Source organism: Pleurodeles waltl, chromosome 2_1 (assembly GCF_031143425.1).
Source record: "Pleurodeles waltl isolate 20211129_DDA chromosome 2_1, aPleWal1.hap1.20221129, whole genome shotgun sequence".
NCBI classification, from domain to species: domain Eukaryota; kingdom Metazoa; phylum Chordata; class Amphibia; order Caudata; family Salamandridae; genus Pleurodeles; species Pleurodeles waltl.
Window position 1 is genome coordinate 321,275,831 of NC_090438.1, and position 21,135 is coordinate 321,296,965.

Genomic DNA, 21,135 nt, shown 5'->3' on the forward strand with positions numbered 1-21,135 from the left:
ACCTTTATGTCAGTAATCTTTGCAACGTTATATCACAGGGCGTCGTCTTGATCTTTATTGCCTCTAGTCCTTGGTCTTTTGGAACCAGCAATGTAAATATTCGTTTCTCCAGCATCTGCAAAATATGCTTCTACTCCACTGCACAAAAATATAAAGCACTAGATCGGGACCGTCTGTTCGTTAGAATTGTTTCACCGCCTGATTTTGTCATAGTGTGTGCAGAAAGGAAATTGCATGCAGTTGCACATTATTCCACTGCTGCCCCAGGGAGCAAGCAGACAGACTCTGTTGGAAAGAAAGGGTGTGGCATAGCAGCCAAAAGCATGAAAAGAGCAAGTGCCACAGCCTTGCTAGACTACAGTGACAGATGTGTTTGGGTCTGATTGCAGAGGTTCACTGAAAAACTGCCACGAGAAGACGAGCAAGATTTCAAGGGCCCTTCTGGGAGGAATGCTGATGTCCAACCAGGTTATTGACACTGCAGCAGATAGTGACATTAGACACCAAATTAGCAAAGGTGTACCTCCGGAAGAGAGACTCTGATCTATCTGATTGAAATGTTGCAGTCTGAAGCAAACACTGCTTGGCAGTAGATGATGGAGACTTACCCTAAGTTAGTTCTAAGTTAGTTCTACGGCTGTAGCATTGATATGCTTTGCAGGGACTAGTTCAGCTGCTTCCTCAGCAATATCCTTCTGTACCAGCCGTTCCAGAGCTGCTTCAACCTCCATTGCCACCGCCTCGAGAGCCATTGACACCCAGTATTCTCCCTTGCCTTTGGACAGAAGCATAGAGGATCAGCAGGTTACTGACCATGACACAAAAACAAGAGGCGATAAGCAAAGTTGTGAAAAATTATGCTGGCAAAGAAAGCAAACACAAGAAAATGAGGAATGGATCAGATTTCTTCTATCTCGAGAAGGAGTCAATACACATTTGTCACAGGATATGCCACCTGGTGCCATTGCCCATTTCCATGCCCTTTTGTAAAAGGTGAGCTAAGAAATTTGTTCTGCTAAAGTTTGTCTTAGAATGCCAGTGCCACCTCTGTGATTTTGAGGAATAACCAAGGAAGATTAGCATCATTTTTGGCCTACACGTAGAAAAAGGGTATGATACCTGTGCCTCTCTATCTGATGATGTAAAACATGGAGGTCTAGCTGGTTCTTATCAGAATGGCCGTGTTCTTCAGCCGTGGAAGGAATGTGATGGTGGTGTAGATGGATCCCTCTTTTGATCCCAGACTTCTTATCAATAGTGTCTGCATTTGAGCCCCCTAACCTTCTATGGAAACATGCATTGTCATGAGGACATTGTCTGGATGTTAGCTGATACATATAGCTCTATCATGGCCACTGCACTTTAGGTACACAGACATGATGCAGATGCCCTGATACTTGCTAACCTTGCTGAAGATCCACCCAAAACTTATCTTCACACACAATGGTTAGATCTTGCATCACAACTGTAAATTGCTGAGCCTGACAGCTTGGTTCTTGGCCATCTAGAATTCTGATATTTAGACATCTACCCAGATTGCAGAGCAATATAGGCACAATTGTGCACCCCTCACCAATTCAAAAACTTAAACACCTAGTTGGATCACTTTTTTCATTTGGTGTGAGACAAAAGGTTTGAATCTCATCTCCATACAACTACACCAAATTCTGCTGATTCTGCTCCACCTGTTCCAGGATGGCCTTATGTACTCGTCAATAAGTGTCAATTTGGCAGAAATATCACTGTTCAGAAGATCAAGTAATGCCCCACCTCCTTTTCTCAGGAGATCATCAAACAGATCATGAAAGGCTTATTTAGGGCCTTTCTCCAGTTTGCTGACCTCCAGTGCCATGTGAAGGGAACACAGTACTCAAGTCAACCAATGCTTCCGGCCTTTTTGTCCATCAGTAGAGTAGATCTTAAATATCTTCTATGTAAATCAGTGTTTCTCTTGGCTCTGACTTTGGCAAGAAGTGTAAAGGAGCTTTACGCCTTCAAAGTAAAGTAAGTATTCTTGCGTTTCTCGAAATACATTGCTCACCGACTCACTATTCATGTCAAGGTACTATCAAACTTCCTTTTGAGTTCATTTGACTACTTGACTGGCATTCAGGTTAGCAACATAATGACATCATCCAGGGAAGCATTTCACGTTGGCACTGAAGTGTGTGTGTGTGTGTGTGTGTGTGTGTGTGTGTGTTTGTGTGTGAGACATACCAACTCTTTGTTAGAGTTTACTTATCCATTGTGGTTGTGGTAAAGAAGAGGTTTGGTTGCATACTTGTTGATGTTGGTACACATAATAAGCTCCAACGCAGCAAAGATATGGCTGCCAAGCTACCTCTTAGTATTTAACTTACCTTCCTGCACCAAATGCTTGTATACTTGCCCCTTTTTCATCCAGTGCTAGAATTTAAAAGCTTGCTTGGATCATGGGTGTCATCATGTTGAATTTTCAATTTCTTTCCTAAGGGTTTCTATTTTTTTATATTTTTTTAATGGATATTGATTTAATGTTCAATATGATAACTGCACTTTATGGCGCTTTTTGGTAATCTTCTACTTCGTTTCCCGTGTTTACTGTTCTACTAGTTTCCACTAGGGAATAGTAAAGTTTAGAAGAAAAAAAGTTTTTCTCATAGGCATTTGACTAACAAAATCTAAATTTGTTAATAAGCATCTTTGCAGAAATCTACGTGTAACCAAAGGATCATTGCCTCGTATCTTAGCAAAGTCACATCCATTTATCATCCTTGTGAGATTGATAAACCATGATCATTATAGTAATATTTGTTTTAAACATGCCTTTAAAGCCTAAGAATGTATAACGCAATATAAGCACAAGTTATTGTTGCTGTTCAGGAAGATTGGCCTCTGGTGCATTCCCCAAAAGTGAATTTTCACATTTCACTTGGAGAGTAGAACAGTTCACTCAGCTGATAAAATTGGTCTAATTAAAAGCAAAATGTGCCTTAACATTGCCATTTTAATTTTTCAGAAAAAATTGTAGCTTTTTTGTTTGTTGCATTCCCTAGTGTACCGGTGTAATCACAGTGATTTTGGCAGACTTCTGCTGCTACAGCTATACTTTTTGTGTGAGTATGTTTGTTAGGAAAGAATGAAATAAATGTGTGTTGGTAGTTCATGGTGTTTTAGGTCTCATTTTCGAGAGAGTGCATGCCCTGTCTGTTGTGATATATATTGTCAGCTTACAGTAGGCTTAGACCCGCCCATTGCGTATCTTTAGTTTGCTTTATTGTCACTCACATTTACTTTCTTCTTATTGGTTAGCTTTTGAGGAATTTACTTTTACTACTTTTGTTTGTCCCAGCCCTGGAGCATGGCTGAAGAACTTGTCTCCACCCACTACTCGCATTTGGAGTGCTTTTTTCCTTTGTGATCAAGCACTCCACAAGTGTGCTTTTCAGCTGTCTCCCTTTTGCACCTTTTTCTTCAATTGGCGCTGCGTTCTCTCACCCTTCTGCTGTCCCTCGCATGTACTCATGTTACTGTTTCTCGCCCATACGCTTCTGTGCCACCACCTGCTCTCCTCTATGTTGCTGTCATTTGTTTGTGTGCTTCTTTCTCTCCTCCATGTTGCCTTTTCGAGCATGTGTGCTTTTGTGCTCTACCGCCTCCTTCAGTTTGCTCTTGTTTGCATGTGTGCATCTCCCCCACCGCTCAACACTGTGGTCTCTTGACCGTGTGCTTCTTTGCCCCTGACCCTCTGTGTTGCTTCAAACCCTACCACTCCTCGACCCCCCATTAAAAGAAAAATATGACCCGACCATGTTACATCGTAGGAACGAGCATACATTCAACACACGTGCATGCCTACAAAATGACGCACTAAACAAATACAAGACCAACACAGAACGTCCATGTGACACTCTGTATAATTATCACAAAACTCATATCCATATGAAACTCATTTTCATTCAATTTACATATTATAGCAGGAAAATCTTGCTACTGGTTAACTCATACAAAACATTCTTACATGAAGATGCAGATCATCTGTCTAGAGCCTTTCAAAAACGCTCCACTGAAAAAAATGATCCCCAAGTGAGACCCCACCATAAAGCAATAAGGAAATTGCCTATAGTTCTGTGATCCTTGGTGTATCTCACAAAGACAGCCTCTTATTAAGTTATAAAGTATGCTTGTCGATACATTGATTGATAATTAAAAAAAATAATGGAAGAGATCTTGTCTGATTAACGTGTCGACGGCGTTTCAACCCTCATGCTGGATACTAGGGTCTCACCAGGACAAAAAATGACCTGGGGAATGGTGAAAGATCGGAATTATTAAAGCATCAACTGGATGTCGAATATTGATATCACTGTCTGACCCAGAATGGCACCTTAATATAAGAGCTGGGTATATTCGCAGCTTCTTCCCTCAGTGGGGAATGCTGTATTTTCTTAATTCTGAAGACTGGGTACAAGCTTTCAACCTTTCACCGTTCCCCAGATCATTCTGTTTTTGCCAACAAGGCCCCTTTTCCTGCCGCCAAGATGCGATCTATTGTATCCTCCATGCTTGCGTAACACACCAAGCAGCTGTCATGCACCAGGCCCTCAATCACTGACTCACCTAGTGGGTATGATACATGGAGGATGAGTCTGAATTTGCCCTCTTCCTTTTTGGGAACCACCCCTAGCGGGATACTGAGAATATGGCAGTGCAAAAGGATGATGGAGGAGAGCTGAAACATTTCAAACACTCACCCCCAGTCACAGATCTGGGTTTAATCCATTTTTCTTTTGCTCGCCAAGCCACCCCAGTTTGGATCCAGCCATATGCGAATCAGGCTAGACCCTGTTCCCGATGGGAACTGTCTAGCCCAAACTTCCAGGCCAGGTCCTCACTGGACTGGAAACAGGCATCCTGGGACCGGTTTCAGGGTATCACCCTTCGTTAGCCAGGATTGCTTGAATCCAGTGGCACAGTGAGTACACGACTCACGTCTGGGCATACACCCTCACACTTAAGACAACTTTAGCAACACAAAAGGATGGTGGAGGGAGTGCTGAAACATTACAAATACTTACCCCCAGTCACAGATCTGGGTTTAATCCATTGTTCTGTAGCTCACCATGCCACCCCAGTTTGGACCCAGCCATATGCAAATCAGACTAAGAATATGTTCACTGGTGGTTGGAAATAGGGGCCTGCTACCCTGCTTAGTGCGAGCTCCTGTGCTATTTTTTGCTTAGTGACTGCCTGATTGTCTCTAACTGACTTTAGATTATTGCACAAACAAAACTCACAGGGTCCTTCATAGGGGACGGTGAAGCTGTACCTGAAACATTCAGTAGCTGCTTTTCTTTTTCCCTAGGATACTTAGCCAAGATGCTTACTAGTTGACTTAATTTAATAGGAGTGGGAAGTGTGACAGGGCTGATTTGGGTCTCACGCTGGCTCACCTGTGTTTTATTCCTATTGTTAGCGTCCTTCCCATCGGAGACCGCCTTCATTTTTTTGCAATCGTATGCTGGGTGCCCCCTGCCCCCACAGTTGCTACAGCTGTGCCTGAATTTGCAGGATTGCCCCCACTTGCACTCATCTCTGCTGTACTTCCAGCATGTGGGGCTTTTGGGTTTGCCTTGCTTGCTTCCTGTATGCGCTTTCTGCTTGCCCTCGGCCCTTCCTTTACCCCATGATGGACGAAAGCTAAGTTCTCATTCAAGCATGGCTTCCCTGGTGGGTACTGTGTAGTTGGTGAACCTTTCTACATCTTGTTGGTCCCACTCAATGACTGGCCAGGTCTGCATCTTCTCCTTGAAACCTTCATCACAACACAGCCAAGATTGACTCTGGTTTTTCTGCTGAGCAGCATTGACTCTCTGTTCTTGTAAGAGCAATGCCTCTGCGCTTTCTGAGAATTTTTCAAAGAATTCGCTGGTTAAAGTGCAAACCGCATTGAGACAGTTTTCTATGGATCTTTCAACCCTTGGCCTGCGCTTGTCTCTTATATTCTCGTCTTATCTTGTGCGGTCAGGCCAAGCCTCACCTCGAGCAAGGAAAAAAATTCAATAAATTATTTATTTAACTGCGAGCGAAATAAGGCTGGCTAGGCCTGTCTTCTTTGCTATAACGGGAGGATCACCAGGCGACTGCCTGATATACTCACTACCTGGCTTGCCCATTCCTCCTATATGTTCCCCGCCTCCAGTCCACACCTTTGTGAGGTTTGGCCCTCCCTCTGTTGCACTAGTGCTCTCTGTCGCCTGCCCCTAGCGCCCCTGAAGCCTCTTCCGAGTGCTTGTCCTTTGCCCGTTCTATTTCTCCTATTCTGGTCCTGTCTGTCTCCGCTCTACCTAAAGGTTGTGTTTTATCACTGGTGTTCTTCGCTGTCTCTGTTTCCTGCCCTTTTGTGTGTGGGCCCCATAGGTGTCCTGTCAGCTTGTGCTCCCCCCACCAATGGAGATTGCTAGGCAACCGGGCTAGGCCAGGGAAATGCTGGGTAACGCATTTGGATGGATATCCTGCATTCAGCCACACCCACCAAGGGTTAGCTGAAAATGGGGGCCGGAGGGGGTGCTGTGCCCAGGAGCCCACTTCTCCGACCATGGATGCCCCTGTTGGTGTTGAGGTGGATTGGAGTTGGGGGGGGACCCACTAACCCTGCTAGCTTGTGTTGTGTTGCATTGACCACCCTAACCTGGGTCCCAAAATTGGTAATGCTGCCATTGATTGTCCCCCAGCCTTGTCCCTCACGCTGCGCTTGTGTCTCACCCTCATGTGCTACTGTTTGTCCATGGCTGTTCCCAGAGGTTGCTGTTGTGCAGGCTTCAAGCCTCTCCTAGTGCTCACCCTCGCTGTCCTGGTCCATGGCCTCTGACCTGGTCTCGTCATCGTGCAAAACCGGGTGACATATGCCGCCTTGCTCCCCGTCGGTAGGTGCTTTGCTTATGTCCCTCCGCACCATGGTGGTGTTTCTTCTGGTGCCCTGCCCCGGTGCCCTCGTGACCGTGGAGGGTGCTGCCGTTCTGGCTTCATGAGCCCTCTGCCTGGGGCCCTTAGGCTAGGTGCCTGGCCTCCTCTTGGTGACCCAGTCTCTAGCTGCTTCGGTGCCAGGCTTGTTCCCTTGCACCTTTCTCTGCTGGGCCAGTAACTCCTGTGCATTTGCCAGTAGCTCCTCCGAATCTGCAGCCTGCTCAGGCCCAGAATTGTTTGTGACTAATTTTTGCTTTCTTGGAGGTGGTATGGCCTCCATGTTGTCCCTAAAATGAGCAGGGTGCTTCCTTTCCCTGCCCTTGCAATTCATCTCCTCCATGATTGTTCCCCACTCACCCTCAGGTCCTAGTAGGGGGTGGATGACCACTGACACCACTAGACTGAAAACCTCAACCTTTAATGTGAGGCCCTTTAACCACTAGGCCACTGGTGTTGCCCATGATTGTTTGTACCCAATGCGCTAATCCATTCTTGTGACTTTGGGGGTCATTACAACCCTGGTGGACGGTGTTAAAGCGGCGGTAAAACCGCCAACAGGCTGGCGGTAAAAGAATTGGAATTATGACCGTGGCGGAAACCGCCAACAAAGACAGCCACTTTAACACTCCGACCGCCACGGCATTACAGACAAACAGCGCGGCGGTCACCGCCAACAGACAGGCGGAGGACAATGTACCTCCCATAGTATCACAACCTACCAATCCGCCACCTTTCCCGGGGCGGATTCACCGCGGATAAAAACACGGCAGAAACAGCCATTTCAAAGGGAAAACGCTCACCTCTACACACTCCATGAGGAACGAGGGCACCATGTAGCCGGAACTCCATATACTCCCTGCGATAGTCTTCCTGCTCCTATACGAGGATCATCAACGCCGGCGTGGAAGACCACGGTGTGTACTGCACCTACAACATAGGGGAGGGGGGAGGTAAAAACACAGGGACACACACACAACCAACATCCCAACCCCCACCCCGACCCTCACCCACTACAACACACACACCAATGCATATCTATACATTACAGTAACAACCCCTAACCCCCCCGGAAGAATGCAAAGACAAAAGGAAATGAGTTGAACCATTGTAATATATCAAAATACAGTAAGCAACTATATACATATATATATATATATATACACATTAAACAAAATATACACCACGATTAGTAGTGCAGGTATTGCACTATTGCACCATTCATTGTCCGTGGACCACTGGGCCCAAAATGCATGGGCGAGGCCCACACAAGATACCCGATCAAAACGGAGAGAACACTGCAGGGGCATCAGATAGAAATACAACAGGCACCTCAGGGGAAAGGGACGGGGGGCACCTCAGCCGGATGAGTGCACAACGCCAGATCCACGAGGGGGCTCCATGCCCATTGATGTATCCTGGGGAGTGCAGAGCCACGGTCTCTCAAGTCTCTGCAGTGGGCGGGTTGCCCACTGTACCATCCTGGGGAGTGCAAAGCCACAGTCTCTCAAGTCTCTGCAGTGGGTGGGTTGCCCACTGTACCATCCTGGGGAGTGCAAAGCCACAGTCTCTCAAGTGGATAACAGTCTCCACTAGTTCTGGAGGGGGCTTTGTGCCCAGAGTGCTTCATCCTGCCAAGGACAGACGGACTGGATGCAAGTCTCCACTGGTTCTGGAGGGGGCTTTGTGCCCAGAGTGCTTCATTCTGCCAAGAACAAACGGAGTGGATGCAAGTCTCCACTGGTTCTGGAGGGGGCTTTGTGCTCAGAGTGCTTCATCCTGCCAAGGACAGACGGACTGGATGCAAGTCTCCACTGGTTCTGGAGGGGGCTTTGTGCCCAGAGTGCTTCATTCTGCCAAGAACAGACGGAGTGGATGCAAGTCTCCACTAGTTCTGGAGGGGGCTTTGTGCCCAGAGTGCTTCATCCTGCCAAGGACAGACGGACTGGATGCAAGTCTCCACTGGTTCTGGAGGGGGCTTTGTGCCCAGAGTGCTTCATTCTGCCAAGAACAGACGGAGTGGATGCAAGTCTCCACTGGTTCTGGAGGGGGCTTTGTGCTCAGAGTGCTTCATCCTGCCAAGGACTGAGGTAGTGGATGCAAGTCTCCACTGGTTCTGGAGGGGGCTTTGTGCCCAGAGTGCTTCATCCTGTGCAGGACAGACGGGGTGGATGCAAGTCTCCACTGGTTCTGGAGGGGGACTGGTGCCCAGAGTGCAGCACACACCCCGTGACGGTCCCAGTTGCTTCACTGCCCCTGCCGCAAATGGGCTAGCGGTGCATTCCATGGGGGTCTTTGTCCTGTTCAGCGGTCCCTGGCCTGTTCAGTGGTGCTTGCCAAGACGGTCCTTCATTGCCCAGCAGGACTGTGGCTGGCGGTCCTTCATGGGTCAGCTGGCATGTGGCTTGCGGGGCCCTCCTGGCCAGCTGGGCTGTGGCTGGCGGTGGCCAGTGACGATGGGGCTGGCCTCCTGGGCAGTGACTCTGGCGGTGGCCTCCTGGCCAGTGACGATGGGGCTGGCCTCCTGGGCAGTGACTCTGGCAGTGGCCTCCTGACCAGTGACGATGGGGCTGGCGGTGGCCTCCTGGGCAGCGGGGATGATGGCGGTCTTCTCCGCCGTACTGCTCCTCCCAGACTTTGGAGATTTCTTCTGCCCCTTACCCACCTTGGGAGGAGTCACAGCTGAGTCCGCACTCCCCCCCGGGACCCTTGTGAGCGGCTTTGCTGGCTGGAGTCTTCCCCCTCTCCCGCTGGGCACTGTCCAACTTCTGGTGCTTCACAGGGGGTGGACTGGCTGTGCTGTGGCTCCGTGCTACACTGGCTGTCCTGGTGGCCGGTGCACTCCACATACCTGTAACAACAGGCACCACTGGTCCTGGAGATTTTTGGGCTGAGGTGCTAGTACGGGACCTATGAGTTGGAAGAGGGGGGGTGGTGGGAAATAGGTTAAGGGTGGACAGGAAAAGTTGTTTGGAGACACTGGTACGGGTAGATGGAGGGGGTTTGGGAGTGGAGGAAGAGGTGGTGGTTGTAGGAAGTGTAACTTTTGTCGATTTGGGTGCAGGTGCATGGGCTGGAGGCTGTCGTGAGGTGGATGGCTGTTGGGTGGGTGTATGCCTGCATTTGTGTATCTTCCGAGGGGGCGTCACAGACACACTGGGAGAGGACACAGGGGGCGTGTAAATGGTAGTGGGGGTGGTGAGTGCACGTGAGCGGGGTGTGGTGGTGGGTGTGCTGGTGCGGGACGTAGTGGCTGTAGTGGTAGTGCATGCAGGTGTGAGTGTAGACGAGACTGGGAGGGAGGAGGGAGACGAGGAGGAGGGGGACACAGTGGAGGCAGTGGATGTTGGTGTGTCTGTATGTGTGTGATGCTTCCGTGAGTGCCTGTGGGATGTGTGGTGCTTATGTTTGCCTGAGCTTCCCTTGTGTGGTGAGGTGTGTGCAGGCTGGTCTGATGGTGTGCTTGGGATAGGCTGGGGTGCAGGGTCTGGGTGGGGGGAGACTAGATACAGGTACAATGGCTGCCATCAGTGCTGAGGCCAGAGTTTGCAGGGTTCGATGAAGGGCAGCCTGACCAGAATGAATGCCCTCCAGGAATGCATTTGTGTGTTGCAATTCCCTTTCTACACCCTGGATGGTATTCAAAATGGTAGACTGCCCAACAGTGAGGGACCTGAGGAGGTCAATGGCCTCCTCACTGAGGGCAGCAGAGGTGACTGGGGCAGGGGCTGAGGTGCCTGGGGCGAAGGTGATGCCCACCCTTCTGGGTGAGCGGACACGGGGCACACGCTGAGGGGCTGCTGGGAGGGCAGTGCTGGTAGGGGGGGGTGGCGGCTGTACCTGTAGAAGTAGGGGGCACAGATTTTGCCGCCACCACAAGGGAGCTCCCATCGGAGGACGAGTCCGTGTCGCTGGTTGCAGATCCTGTGACCGCCGTGGTGCTCCCCTCGCCCTCCGTCCCACTGGTGTATTCTGAGTCCGTGGTGTGGCCCTTCATGGCCATGTGGGATGCAGCTCCCTCGTGCTCCGATGCCACTGTACCTCTGCCTGATGATGCTGATGCACACAAGAACAGGGAGACCACAAAAAGGGGGGGACGACAGAAGAAAGACAGGTTGAGTGCATGGCTTACTGCTACCGTTGGCGGACGATACAGACACAGCAGCCCCCTGCACTATGTCGCGCTGTTGGGCTCTACAGATGCAATTCCTGGGATATGGCCTACATGGCTATGGACGACATCTGCACACATAGATGACACAGGGGCATGAATACCTGTACTTGGCACTCTACAGAGGTGGGGTGGGGTGCCACATGGCGTGCATTACGGAGGGGCCTAGCCTACGGAACTCGCCCTGGCCTAGGGAAACCCACAGCCCTCCTCCCCCACCCAGACACCTTCACTGCGCGCAAAGTCTGCAGAATGATGTTGTACTCACCCCCTTGTGTCTGCTGTGATGCCCTCAAGCGCCCGTCCAACTCAGGGTAGGCCACCACCAGGATCCGGAACATCAGGGGGGTCATGTTTCGACGGGCACCCCTCCCACGTTGGGAGGCCATCCCCAGCTGAGCCTCCGCCGTCTTCTTGCTCCAGCGGCGAATGTCCTCCCATGTTTTCTGGCAGTGGGTGCTCCGTCTGTGGTGGACCCCCAGGGTCCGGACGTCCTTGGCGATGGCACGCCAAATATCCGTCTTCTGGTGGGCGCTGACCTACATGACATGTACAGGGGAAGAAGAGAAGTCATTACCAACTGCACCGTCTAAGTGAGTGGCCCACATCCCTACCCTTGCCATGTGGCACATGCATTCACAGTCCTTCATGCACGCAGAACTGTGCCCTCTGCATTCTTACAACCAGCCCTCTCCACACAGGCATAGCCCATACAACGTGCTCCCTGTGTACTTACCTGTTGGTCTGGAGGACCATATAGTAGCGTCTACTGGGGGAGGACCCGGTCCACGAGCTTCTCCAACTCCTCTGCAGTGAAGGCAAGACCCTTTCCCCAGACGCACGAGCCATTGTCTCTTCCAGACCGAGGTCACATCAGCACTTGAAGTGTAGGTCTTCTCCTGTCGAAGATCAGGTATCGAGTGATTGAACAGATAGAAAATGGCGGACACGTCCGCGGCGGTGCATACCATCACCGCCGGCGTACATCGTCATTGTCTCCTGGGACCCATAGGGTCCAATGTTAACCAATGCAGCATTGCGCTGCGGTCTTCGACTGCCTACCGCGACGGTGTACAACGCCAGCGCAGTTACCTCACATCCCATTGTCCCACTTTAGAGGTCAGGCAGCCGCCATTTCAGGGGCCCACATGGCCTAATTACCAACTGCGTCACACATACCTAGGCCTTGTCTCACAACACAAATAAAGGCCACATTTTGTGTATGAATGGTGTATTGTGTAGACTGTGGGTACATACCTCGGAGTTGTTTGACTCTGTTGTCGCTGTTATCCTTCCTAGGCACCGTCCGCTGGGACATGAGAGGAGATGGCGGAATCCTCCGGTGTACCGACCGCTGGTGGACCTGTCGACAGTGGAGGAAAGAAGTTTGATCATCACCTACAGGTTTGACTGTGCCGCAATCCAGGAACTGTGTGCCCAGTTGGAGCCTGACCTGATGTCAGCAATCCGCCATCCCACAGGAATACCCCCTCAAGTGCAGGTGCTATCAGTGCTCCATTTCCTTGCAAGTGGGCCATTTCAAACAACAGTGGCCATGGCATCAGGGATGTCCCAGCCTATGTTTTCCAACGTGTTGTCCAGAGTGTTGTCTGCCCTGCTGAAACACATGCGGAGCTACATCGTTTTCCCTCAGGTGGAGGATTTGCCTACAGTTAAAGGTGACCTCTATGCCCTTGGACATATCCCCAACATCATAGGTGCCATTGATGGGACCCATGTGGCTCTGGTCCCCCCCCCACAGGAGTGAACAGGTGTACAGGAACCGGAAGAGTTAACATTCCATGAATGTACAGATGGTATGTTTGGCAGACCAGTACATCTCCCAAGTAAATGCTATGTTCCCTGGCTCTGTGCATGACGCCTACATCCCTTATGTGATGGGTCAACTCCAGAGGCACTGTGTGTGGCTATTAGGGGACTCTGGTTACCCCAACCTGTCATGGCTTCTGACCCCAGTGAGGAATCCCAGGACCAGGGCAGAGGAACGCTACAATGAGGCCCATGGGCGGACTAGGAGGGTGATCGAACACACCTTCGGCCTCCTGAAAGCCAGGTTCAGGTGCCTCCATATGACAGGTGGTTCCCTATTCTACTCACCAAAGAAGGTGTGCCAGATCATCGTGGCCTGCTGTATGCTTCACAACTTGGCTTTGCGACGACAGGTGCCTTTTCTGCAGGAGGATGGTCCAGATGACGGTGTTGTGGCAGCTGTGGAGCCTGTGGACAGTGATGAGGAGGAAGCAGAGGAAGAAGACATTGACAACAGGGACTCATTTATCCAGCAATATTTCCAGTGACACACAGGTGAGAAAACATTCCTGCCTACTACAAGTACTTTCACACTTCTACCTCTATCCTGTCTGTCGATTTCAACCTGTATATGGTCACTGAGTTGTACATTTCCCTTACGGTTTCACAGGTGTGGTTTCCAACGTGTGTCATGTGCTTAGATTCCTCATGGACTTGAGATGTGTGACATAGGTATGTTGACATTACATTTGAAAACGCATTTTGTCACTGTCATTGCTAATACACATTTTCGAAATCACAGACTGACTCCAGATTGTTTTGTGGTTCAAGGGTGTTTATTGAAGTGCTCAGTATTGGAGGGGGGTTGTAAAATGGTGAGGGGTGATGGTGGAGGAATGTCCATGGCAGAGTCCAGTCTATTAGTCTCACAGGTGCATTGGCCATATGGGCATAGGAAGTGGAGCTGGGGCAGTTCCAATATGGACAGGGTTACAAAGTGGGACAGTAGGATGACAATCAGGGTGGTCTCATTTCTTGGCGGGGGTCTTGGCATCGTTCTCTGTCTTTGTCCTGGATCTCAGGGACCGCTTGCGGGGTGGTTCTCCGTCTGCAGGGGGTGGGGTACTGGTGTGGTGGTCCTGTGGCGGTGCCTCCTGTCCACTAGCGCCGGCGGAGGTGGTGGGCAGTTCATCGTCCATGCTAGTGTCAGGGTCCCCTTGGAGTGCCACAGTGTCCCTCCTGGTGTTAAGTATTTCCTTCAGCACACCTACGATGTTGCCCAGGGCGGAGCTGATGGTTCTGAGTTCCTCCCTGAACCCCAAATACTGTTTCTCCTGCATGCGCTGGGTCTCCTGAAACTTGGCCAGGACCATTGCCATCGTCTCCTGGGAGTGGTGGTACGCTCCCATGATGGAGGAGAGGGCCTCGTGGAGAGTGGGTTCCCTTGGCCTGTCTGCCCCCTGTCGCACAGCAGCCCTCCCAGTTCCCCTGTGTTCCTGTGCCTCCGTCCCCTGGACCGTGTGCCCACTGCCACTGCCCCCAGGTCCCTGCTGTTGTTGGGGTGGTGGGTTATCCGGGGTTCCCTGTAGTTGTGGACACACAGCTGATTGACATGTCCTGGGCACGGAGGTATGGGCCCGCTGGGTGGGTGCTGTGCTGGTTTTACCAGAGGGTGGAAGGTCTGGGTGGGCTGTGCCTGTGTGAGGGGAACCGACTGTCCCGAGGCCCGTGATGGTCCGGGCTGGTCATCTGGATCCAGTTGGACAGAGCTGCTGTCATCATTGTTGGGCCTCTTCTGTGGGTGGGGTGGAGATGTCTGGACCCTCCTGTCTGGTGACGTTGGGTAGTGGTCCTGCAGGGGTGTAAAAGCATGATTATTGCTTCTGTGTGTGTCATGGTGTGCAATGGGTGGGTGACCGCGTACCCCAGTGCTAGCATTCCTGTGTGGGGGCTTGTGTGATGATGGTTGAGGGGGGTGTTATGGGTATGTGCAGTGGGCATGCTTTAGTGATGGGTGTCCATGCTTTGTTTTGGCATGCAGGGCTTGGTGTTGGGATGGGTGGTTTGTGTTTAGTACATTTGTGAGGAGTTGGAGTGATAGGGGAGGGGGTGAGGGTGGGGGTCTGTGATAGCATGCAGGGATGGTGGGGGATATGATAGTTAAGATTTGACTTACCAGAGTCCATTCCTCCACCGACTCCTGCGAGGCCCTCAGGATGCACAATCGCCAAGACCTGCTCCTCCCATGTTGTTAGTTGTGGGTGAGGAGGTGGGGGTCCGCCGCCAGTCCGCAGCACTGCGATGTGGTGTCTTTAGACCACGGAACGCACCTTCCCCCGTAGGTCGTTCCACCTCTTCCTGATGTCGTCCCGATTTCTTGGGTGCTGTCCCACTGCGTTGACCTTGTCCACTATTCTTCGCTATAGCTCCATCTTCCTAGCTATGGAGGTGTGCTGCACCTGTGCTCTAAATAGCTGTGGCTCTACCCGGACGATTACCTCCACCATGACCCTGAGCTCCTCCTCCGAGAACCTGGGGTGTCTTTTCCGTGCCATGGGGTGGTGTAGGTGATGTGTAGGGTGGTGTGTGTGGTGATAAGTGTGGTGATATGTAGTGGTGTGTGGTGTTTTGTGCGTGGCAATTGTGTGGGTGATGGTGTTGAGTGCCTGTGGCTGCTAGTTTGTTGATGGTGGTGTCTCTCTCTGGCCTTCTCTCTGTAATACTGGTCGTAGGGGTTTGTGGGTGTTTGTTTTATATTGTATTGGGTGTGTGGGAGTGGTGTGTGTATCAGGTGTGTATATTTCACATTGTCCAATGTGGTGGTGTTTTGGAGATGTGTGTGTATTTTGAGTCCGGTGGTGTGTACCGCCAATGGAATACCGCGGTTGAAAGACCGCCGCGTGGATTCGTGGGTCGTGATAGCATGGGCGTATTTCTGTTGGCATGACGGTGGAGGTTTTGTTTTCGCCAGTTTATCACTGACCTTTGGTGTGGCGGACTTGTGTGGGTGTCTGAATTTTGTCGGATTTCGAGATGTGGGTCGTAATAGCTGTGGTGGAATTCCGTGGCCGCGGCGGTGTGTTGGCGGTCTTCTGCACGGCGGTAAGCGGCTTTTACCGCCAATGATGTAATTAAACGTTTACTTTTTGTAGTTGCCCACAATATGAAAATGCACATGGTGCTGCTAAAGCCTGAACCCTTAATCCTACAGAGTGAGAGGCTGGGAATTTCCCAGCTCAGAACTGTTGCCTGTTATGCCTGTGACTGCTTGTATCTTGAGCGCAGCTCTTTCCCCACCTGCCTGGGTGGACCCTCAGATCACTTCTGGCTCATGCTAGCAAGGGGCCTGCACACTGGGCCCACAGCCGAACGACGCTCAATTTGACGCTTACTATGGATAGGGGAATCCCACACACACAGCCGAAACCAGCACCAAGTGACCCTCATCGCCGCTACATCGTCCTTGTGGGGCAGCAATCCCGCACCACTCACCTGCCCGTATGTGGACCAATGCGAACTCATTGAGGCCTCCAGCCTAACTTATTGTGGGGCCGCCAACGAGGCTGCACAGCTGCTCCCCTGCTACAAACTTGCATTGGAGCGGACCTCCTACTGCTCCTGCATCGGTTGGGCGATGGTTGATGAAATTCCCAGTGTCCGGCGGATCAGAAGGCTGCTCCTCCACGAGTTTTCTACCCTGAGGGACCAGGGATGCTGACCCTCCTGCGAAGTCTTCTCCCGCCCAATGCTCCTACAAGGATCCAACGGCAACCATGGATCTAAGCTCCTGGTGCTTGATGTGGGGTGGAGCACCCGAATTGGCTGATTTAAGGGTCGCCCGCCAATCCGGGTGCACCATTTTTGCAGACTTCTCGCCTTCCCTGGGCTGCCATCCCTGTCCTAGGGAGGTGTTTTGTGCGGCCCCAATCTGGCCCGACTTACAGACTGGCAAGCTCTTGTTTTCCCACCAGTCTCTTCTTTTCTTTTCAACTTATCCCAACCCTTCCTCCCCCCCTCGTCTGCCACCACCACCTGATTGCTAAAGCCAATAGCTCACCCATGGCCCAAAATTATTGGCTTTACCGGAGCTTGTTGTCTCTAGGCTTGTCTCGAAAGGTGTTATTTGCGAAATAGCTTCATGTGTTCCCTAAGCAGTACTTAAAAGGTCTACCTCTTCATAGTTGGGCATTTCATATTTTTTCAGTGTAACTTAGCCTGCACCATTGTTAACTTTTACCCTTCATACTAACCATGCCTTTTACTTCACTCCTATATAACTGAACATACATTGACACATGGCTAGTCTTGTATAGTTGCAGTAAATGTCAGTAAGGCAAAAAACCACGACACAGTCACCCTATTTTAAGGTGATTGTGAGTAGTTAAAATTAAGTAGGTAATAGTCATAACTATTTGTATAGTCAGTTGTTCTTCTTAAAAGACCAAACTACAGCCACAGTATTGAGGCGTGTTTGATGTTTGTGCAAGATATTGCAGCATGCGTGTAAATAACACATTGTGCAGTGTATCTTCAACTCGTGCATTATCAAGCTGCCTTTTGAGCTGAAAGTTAACCCACGTTTTGTTTACTTGAATTCATCTTTCCTTGCAGTATGGAAGACTTTTATCCCAATAAGAATCACGGTCCCGACTCAGGCATTGGGAGTGATAATGGGGATAAACGACTATCTACAACTGAAGTAAGTCTCGAGCTGCAAGCCAGAATCTCTTGGTACCTTTGTCAATCAGCCTGGACGAACTTACTTAATATACTGTAAATATTCAGTTTGCAAAGCATGGGAGTTTTCCTTTATACTGGTAATAAGGAACAGTGACATCAAAATGCCAGGGGTAGTGGAAGAGACATCACACACCCTTGACCTTAATGACATCACTAGAAGTGACATCATATGACCTTTAACCTGCAATCTTCCTATGAAGTGATGTCACAAGACCTTATGGCCACATGTACAAATCTTTTTAGAGGTTGCAAACTATCCGATTTGCAGAATCGGGCTGTTTGCGACCAGTGAAAAGCTTCTTGGTATGTACCAAGGCCAAATTGCGATTTGGTAACCTGTTGTCGAATCGCAATTTGGCTTTGCGATTCGACATTAGGAAGGGCTGTCCTAAGGGCATCCCTTTCTAATACTGAATCGCAGTGGTATGGAATGGTTTGCGACCGAAATGCAGTCGCAAAACATTTATAGTTTATCGCCAATTTCAAATTACTAGTAACCCATTCGCAAATGAGAATGTTTGTTAGAAGTATTTTTTAAGAGCAGGGAGTGGTCACACGCACCATTGCCTACTCTTGAAAAATGAAGAGAAAAGTTTAATTTTCTTTTTTTAAATGCATCCTGTCTTCCTTTAACTTAAAAGCAATCTCAAAAGCAGTCATTGACCCAGCAGGCCACCATCGCTGTGATTATTGTGATTCACAATTGGTCGCAAAGCAAGACCTACTTTGTTAATATTCATGAGGTAGGTCTATTGCGACCTACTGAGAATCGCAAATGAAACTCAAGAGTTTCAAATATGTGAAATAGCAATTACCTTATTGTGATTTGTAGGAAATCGTAATTAGGAACTCACAATTTTAAACTTTTATACATGTGGCCATAACCCTGATGACATCACGATAATTGACATTGTTGAAGTTCCATAAAAAATGCATGATTAATATTATAACACCACATAAATGTCTGTTTCAGATACCACTTCCATTAGGATGCTGCCATGGTATGCAAGGGGATCATCATTTCTCATTTCTCCTAGTATTACTTGAAACCTTGTGTTCATCTGAAGCGGATACAGTGCCACAAAACACAGTAGCACTGGGAACCTATTTTATATGCAAAAAATTGTCATGATTTAATAGTTCCCCTACTGTAATGAGAAATGTATTGATAAACCACAGGAAGAGATGAAAAGATATTTAAATAAAAGAGCAAGTTACTTACCTTCAGTAATGCTTTTTCTGGTTGATACACTAGCTACCTGTGGATTCCTCACCTAATGAATTCTCCCCATGCGTAGCAATCGATGGAAACTTCTCTCTAGCTCTGCACGTCGGCGAGGACGTCACAATTGCCTGACTCCACGCGGCTCCGCCTGATGTCATCGTGGCAATAAGAGGCCCTCGCCGGCGTGCTGACGTCAGTTTACGCCATTTTTGACATGCCCTTGAGACGAATAGATAAACATAGATAATCCAAACACTTCATAACTATATGCAATAAACCTTTATGGAAAAAGTAATCGCCAATAATAGAAACAATACCAATGCACCTTCTTAAAAGCTCTACACCATTATGAACAAATTCTAGAACTTGCAAATAAACAGAAATGCAACTATATATATATATATATATATATATATACATACATACACAAATATACATAAATAAAATATACAAATGCACACCCAAGGAGATCTCGGTATGACCAGACAGACAACGGGGAGGCGGGAGGGACCGTGAGAAATCCACAGGTAGCTAGTGTATCCACCAGAAAAAGCGTTACCGAAGGTAAGTAACTTTCTCTTCTGATGGATACAACTACCTGTGGATTTCTCACCAAATGAATAGAGTCCCAAAGCAGTACCACCTCGGAGGAGGGTGTCCGTCTGGTCACACCAAGAACTCCTGCAACACAGACCGTGCAAAATGGCCATCCCTCCTCACCTCCGAATCCAGGCAATAATGCTTTACAAAGGTGTGGAGGGAAGACCAAGTTGCGGCCTTACAAATGTCTGCCACTGGAACACCTCTGGCCAGGGCCGATTAGGTTGACTTGGCCCTGGTGGAATGGGCTCTGAGCCCCTCAGGAGGATCCTTCTTCGCCAATGAATAACATATCTTAATACAAAGAACGACCCACATGGATAGCGTTAGTTTGTGGACGGCCTTCCGCTTCCTATTCCCCACGTATCCAATAAAAAGTTGGTCATCCAAGCGGAACTCTCTCGTTCTGTCAATGGACGGACAGTGCGCGTTCTCCCGAGTGGCAAAAAGGTCTATCCAGGGAAAACCCCACATCCGAAAGATGTAAAGAACCATATCCGGATGAAACGCCACTCGTGATCATCTGAGAAGAGCTGACTGAGACTGTCCGCACACACGTTTTCAACCCCGGCCAGATGGTTTGCTATTACGCAAAGCCGATGGTCCTGAGCCCAGGACCAGAGCCGTAGAGCCTCTCTGCAGAGAAGGTACGACCCCACTCCTCCCTGCTTGTTGATGTACCACATCGCAATAGTGTTGTCCGTTAGAACTTGAACCGACTGACCACGAAGGGAAGGGAGAAAGGCCTTGAGGGCCAAACGAATCGCCCGCAGTTCCAGCAGATTGATATGAAACATCTGCTCCACTGGAGACCAATGACCCTTGATCTCCAGGTCCCCCAGATGCGCTCCCCACCCCAAGGTGGAGGCAACCGTTATCACTGTGGTCACTGGAGGAGGCAGTGAAAACGTCTTTCCTTGAGACAGATTGCCGTCCGCTGCCCACCATTGGAGATCCGCCACAGTGTCCCTGGAGATCTTTACCGACTCCTCGAGATCCCCTTTGTGTTGAAACCACTGCCTGCGGAGGCACCACTGAAGAGCCCTCATGTGCCAGCGTGCATGAGCGACCAACAGAATGCAAGAAGCAAACAAACCGAGCAAACTAAGGACCTTGAGTACTGGAACAACCGCTCCTTCTTGAAACATTTGAATCAACGCCTGAATGTCCTGGATCCGCTGTGGCGGAGGAAAGGCCCGATTCAATGTAGTGTCCAGTACTGCCCCTATGAAGAGGAGGCGTTGAGAGGGCTCCAGGTGAGACTTGGGCACATTTATTGAAAAGCCCAGACTGAACAACAACTGGGTTGACAGCTACAGATGATGCAACACAAGCCCCGGAGACTTGGCTTTGCTCAACCAATCGTCCAGGTAAGGGGAATACTGCAATTCCCTTCCTTCTGAGGTCGGCTGCAACAACCGCCATCACCTTTGTGAAGACCCGAGGTGCGGAAGTAAGACCAAAAGGAAGGACTGCAAACTGGTAGTGTTGCGACCCCACCACAAACCGGATATACTTCCTGTGTGACTTGAGAATAGGAATATGGAAATAAGCATCCTGCAAGTCGACCAACACCATCCAATCCTCCTTGTTCAACGCCATAAGTACCTATGCTAGAGTCAGCATCTTGAATTTCTCCTGCTTGAGGGACCAATTCAAAATCCTCAGGTCCAAGATAGGCCTCAGA

General features: G+C 49.6%; 1 protein-coding gene across 3 annotated transcripts in view; it reads left to right on the forward strand.

Moving 5' to 3' along the window:
• The window catches only part of LRCH2 (leucine rich repeats and calponin homology domain containing 2), a 743,639-nt gene that overhangs the window by 292,077 nt on the left and 430,427 nt on the right, over positions 1-21,135 (forward strand). For all 3 annotated transcript variants that reach the window (XM_069212552.1, XM_069212555.1, XM_069212554.1), the window contains exon 7: positions 17,495-17,582. In XM_069212552.1, coding sequence (XP_069068653.1) covers positions 17,495-17,582 — 88 coding nt within the window. The remainder of the gene's footprint in view (positions 1-17,494; positions 17,583-21,135) is intronic.